Source organism: Eptatretus burgeri, chromosome 1 (genome assembly GCF_056783735.1).
Source record: "Eptatretus burgeri isolate ZD-2024b chromosome 1, Ebu_testis_v1, whole genome shotgun sequence".
Taxonomy (NCBI): Eukaryota; Metazoa; Chordata; class Myxini; order Myxiniformes; family Myxinidae; genus Eptatretus; species Eptatretus burgeri.
This window is the reverse complement of record NC_140961.1, coordinates 153646961-153652176: the sequence shown is the minus strand read 5'-3', so window position 1 is coordinate 153652176 and position 5216 is coordinate 153646961. Positions and strand designations below refer to the sequence as shown.

General features: G+C 39.2%; 1 protein-coding gene across 1 annotated transcript in view; it reads right to left on the bottom strand.

The window, feature by feature from the left end:
- Positions 1–2535: 2535 nt before the first annotated feature.
- Positions 2536–5216, bottom strand: part of LOC147035782 (extracellular calcium-sensing receptor-like) — a 14375-nt gene continuing 11694 nt past the window's right edge. Inside the window, exons 2-3 of the mRNA XM_085847462.1 lie at positions 4143–4511; positions 2536–3539 (exon numbers count right to left, since the gene is read on the bottom strand). Coding sequence (XP_085703588.1) covers positions 3052–3539; positions 4143–4511 — 857 coding nt within the window. The 3' untranslated portion in view covers positions 2536–3051. The remainder of the gene's footprint in view (positions 3540–4142; positions 4512–5216) is intronic.

Below are 5216 nucleotides of genomic sequence, written 5' to 3'. Positions count from 1 at the left end.
CCTCTCTGGAAAGGGAAGGGTGATCGCCAAGACTGCAACAACTACCGAGGGGTGACGCTTCTCTCAGTGCCGGGCAAGGGATTCTTGGATAATTATTGATCGGGTTCGCAACCATCTGCTTGAGCACCAGCGTCCAGTGCAGACAGGCTTTACACCAAAGACGTCAATGGTTGACCATATCTTTGCTCTTCGGGTAATCAATGAACGCAGACGAGAGTTTCGGCAGGGGCTGTTTTCAGCCTATGTTGATCTCTGTAAAGCGTTCTATTCAGTGAATCGGGATGCCCTCTGGAGGGTTATTGGTCTTCGTGGAGTGCCACCACAACTGATCGATCTGATGTCTGAACCTTACTCTGGTACTGAGAGTGCTGTGAGATGTTTTGGTACCATCTCTGACTTATTTCCAGTTGTTACTGGAGTTTGTCAGGGGTGTTTACTGGCCCCCACACTTTTCATCACTAGTATGGACTGGATTCTAGGGAGGATGTCGGAAAGATCAAGCTGCGATGCTTCGTTTGGGAATGTCAAGATCTCTGAGCTTGATTTCGCAAATGATGCAGTCATCTTTGCGGAAACTTTAGATATCATTTTGGGGGACCTCGAGGTGCTGAATGACGAGTCAGAGCCACTGGGATTGCGGGTTTCCTGGGTCAACACGAAGATCCAGGCTTTCAATGACACCTTGGATGCTACTGTCCTGTCTGTGCCTGTTTGTCGTGAGGATGTTGAGGTCGTGGAGAGATTCACTTACCTTGGCAGTGATATTCATGTCTCTGCTGGCTGTGAGTCAGAGGTCAATAGACATCTGGGTCGGGCCTGGGGAGTCATGGATTCAATGGATCATGGGGTGTGGCCCTGCCAGTTCCTGTGTGGGAGGACGAAAGTCCGAGTCTTCAGGTCATTGGTGCTTCCAGTCTTGCTCTATGGATGCGAGACTTGGACTCTGACCAAGGATCTGAGATGGAGACTTAATTCCTTTGGTACTGTTGGGGAATTATTCCTCTTTTAGACAAGTGACCCTTGCTTCAGTCTTAATTGGTCAAAGTGTTTGTTTTTTGCCTCTCTACTTAATCTTTTATTAAAATTGTTAATGCCTAAGACCTTGTGGTTAATCTTGTATTTATTTAGCACTCTGGACTTTTGTTTAATTATTTTGCAAGTCCAGGGTGACCAGTCTGATAAGACTGTAGTTTTGCCTATATGCTATCAAAAACCCTCTCCACTCTCAAAATGTATATATATATATATATATATATATATATATATATATATATATATATATATATATATATATATATATATATATATATATATATATATGGGAGAGGTTCATTGAGGTGGTAGTGTATGAGGGTGAGAACCTGAACTGGTGGATAATATTAGAAAGAAATTGTACTAAAAGAAAAGAACTACTTGTGGACATTGATTTATCGGTGTCTGTGATTTTATTAACACGATACATTTAAAATTGAGTTGGCTAGATGTTAAACCCTGCAAGAAAAATAAGATTCCACAAAAACGCATGAATTCTACAATGATCACTTCGAGGTTGGGTGAAAAATCCACATCAGTACCAGGTCTCTTCAGAGAATCCTTGGGTATCGCTTGTTGGACTTTGTGTTCAACAAGCCATTGTTGAGAGAGCCTCAAGTGAAATTTGTTACTTGCATAGTCCATGAGCTTCAGCTGCGGCTGTATGGACATGTAGCTCGTTTTCCTGATGCTGATCCTGCTCACCAGATTATCTCAGCATGGGAGTCTCGTGAGTGGAGGAGGCCAATGGGCTGACCACGTGCCTCGTGGTTGCAGCAGGTTGATTGGCATCTCAAGGAGATGGTGATAGGCCAGCCATCTGCCAGGGGGATGGCCAGACGGAGGCCCCTGGAGTACCAGCACAAAGTAAAAGCAGCGATGTGCTGCTCTGGCACATGCTCCCATACCTGACCTGACACGACTGCCCTTTCAACTGGAGATCGATGATGTCCCAATTGAAGTTGTCTCTGTTCTCAAAATCCTTGGTGTTCTAATTAAAAATAACCTCAAGTGGGATCTTCGAGGGCCACACCTTGGCAGCAATGCTTCAGAATGTCTACATCTTGAGCAAGTTGAATAAAAATTTAGTTTTGATCGAGTTTTGAAAAAAAATTGGAAAAATGGATTCAAGATTGAAGATTGAGTTTTGATTTACAAAATGTATGAGGTTTGGATATATATTTACAAACATTCTCCCAATGTTTGAATTTGGAGCACCTCTCTCATCCTCTGGTATTACGCAAGTCACTTTTGGGGAAAAGGAAACACATATCATAAAAGATAACGATTAAGATATTCAATGTAAGAGTTAGTACACGTATGGATCCTTGACATGGACACTAAAAAAAATTCAGAGAAGGAAAAAAGATTCATTTCAAATGCATTTAATCAGAAACTTAATTAACATAACATAGGATTTTTTTTGAGTAATAAATGATATCAAAGAAAGACAAACACATTTTAATGATTATGAGAATTCACACTTATAGAATGAAATGGTTTGGACATGATGAAACATTTGCACAGGAAAGACCAGAGAAAGTTATAAATTAAAGCAAAATTAACCACATTCGGCCAATGTTTTGTATCAGAAACAGAAGGGCGCAAATAATGGAGAAGGATCTAATGGACGATGAAATTACTCTGGAAGAAGCACAACATCTCGTCCAATATCGGAAACTGTGGAGGGCTGTGGTTTGGGCCTTATGCTGCATAGCAGCTGAGTGAAAAAAACCTTCCGAATAATTGTCTTTATTCACTTAAATAACAAAACTAATGCAAAAATGTCACATCAAAAGAGAAGAAATATACTTTTAACAATAAACAAGTTGTATAGGAATGAGAATATTTAACCATTCTTCAAAAGCTGGAGATCCAGACACAACCAGCACATTGAAAACTTTGAAAATACACAAAGATAAATGATGGAATGAAAATAGGTTTTTGCCTCGACTTTCAATTCCACATCAGCTTTAAGTATTACAAATGTGGTTTAAAACCGACATAATTCATGCACATTTACTCCTTATTCCTTTTCCACAGTTTGAATGTGGAATAACATTTTGGGACAAAAATACAACCCAGAATCCCAAAGGCAGTAGCAAGGAGAGCAAATATTTCAGAGGCGGTAGAATATTTTCCCTGTGTACTTGCATAGGCTGGAACAAAGGCCAAACAAATGAGAGAGCAGACAAGCATACTGAAGGTAACAAATCTTATCTCACTGAATGATGGGGAAAGTTCAGATATTTTCATAGAAAAACATAAACATAGAAAAATCAAGAGTCCCAAATAAGAAAAAGTACTGATTGGCCAAACAGGTGATGAATTTCGACACTCCAATATGATGGTTCCTGGATTTGACAATAAATTTTTCATTGACTTTGTGGGGTTCCATAAGACCCAAGAAATACACAGTAGCAGTTGAGGGCACACACCCAGCAAAATGAAAACTTGTGGATTCACTCTTCTCAACATTATCCAGAAACTAATATCTGGAAGTGGACCTGGAAAAATGTTTCGGTTTAGTTAACTCTGATGAGATAATATAAAATATTTATTGAAAGGAAGAAAATTATCATTTGTATTTCTGATAAAGATAACAAATTCTGAAGTAGATAGGACATGTTAACTGAGCAAACAAGGTGTCTCATTGTGTTGCACTCAGGTATCTCATTGTGTTGAACTCCTGGTGTTATCTAATCTGTATTTGAGGTGCCATTTGATGCTCTACGATGAGATGAGGATTGGGGATCCATTATGGAACACATTTTTTTTTTAAGATTCTCATGTACAAAACACAAAAGTAAAGATGTCAGGTGATGACATGAAGAGCAAGTGTTTTCAGTGCAAATTTGTGAAAAAAGAGAAAAACCATTAATTTTGTTTCAACGTGACTAACTTCATCATTATACTTCCTATTGATCCCAAATAAGCAATAGGCTCAGAAAATGTCTCCATCACGAGTTTGAATCAGAAGATAATTAATCACTTTTAAATATTGTGTTATTCACCACAACCATTTTGTAAAAACAACAAAGGGATGCATATTAATTGACTGTCAAATCATCAATAATTGCCTCATTTAAGGCAGCAGTGAAAAATCTTACCTCTTGTTTGCAAAAGCATTTCATAGGTTCTGCTTATAACACAAGAAATGACAAACACAAGGGAAGTGGAGCCAAGTGTTTGCCTTATTGGACAAGTTGCATTTGTTGGTTCACCGACAAAACTAATCGTACAAACAAAGCAACTTGTCAGTGCCAAAAGTAAAAGTCCAATTCCAATTCGCATCTCATGAAGAAGATACATCATCACACTGATGACCATTGTGAACACAAGTCCCACTGCAGTACATGCCAGCAGTGTAACACTGAGGGGGTCTGAAAAGTCTAAAAACTCAAAAGGCATCTGTACACAACCATTATTTTCCTTTGTGGACCAGAAAATCTCTGGACAAGAAAAGCAGTTCGGAGAATCTAAGCACAATTCAACAAAATATATGCATGGATCACATAATATTTACTTTGACATTCTTTTGCAAATAATTCTCACAAAATTGTCAGATTTCGATTCGAATATCTGAGCCCCAGATTTGTATTTTCTTTTGAAAGAGGACACATTCCCAAAAACTTCCTTTTTCCAGCTTATTGTGACCCATCTCAGCCCTTCCCCACCTCTCTCAACCCCTTTTGATTGCTTGTTATCACCTGGTTTGTTCCATTTCTGTTTCATCCCACCTTTCCCCTTCCTTTCTTACTGTATTGCAACTTGTGTGCAGCTTCTTCAACAAATGTGTTGTTCTCCCCATCCATTTGTTATTACTCTCGCTCTCAACTCTACCCTGCATTTGTATTTCCAAATATTCCGTTTTGTTCCATTCCATTCTGCTCAAGCTCCTTCATGAGCCTCGACAATGCATACAAAAATGAAAACAGAACACTTCTTCCCACAGGACGTCCCTAACTCCTTAATGAATCTCCATGGCTGAGGTCTCCTCGAAATTGACAGACTTAAACCCAATCCAAGTGTCAAAGTGGCAAGTTACAATAAGAACTCCATTTTCACAGTTTATGTGTTAACCTAAAACCTCAAAGAGAACCTTTAGCTGCAACGACCCCTCCACTCCCACCAGTTTGTCTGTGTGTGGTACAATCTTCCAAACAGTCTCAACTCAATTTACA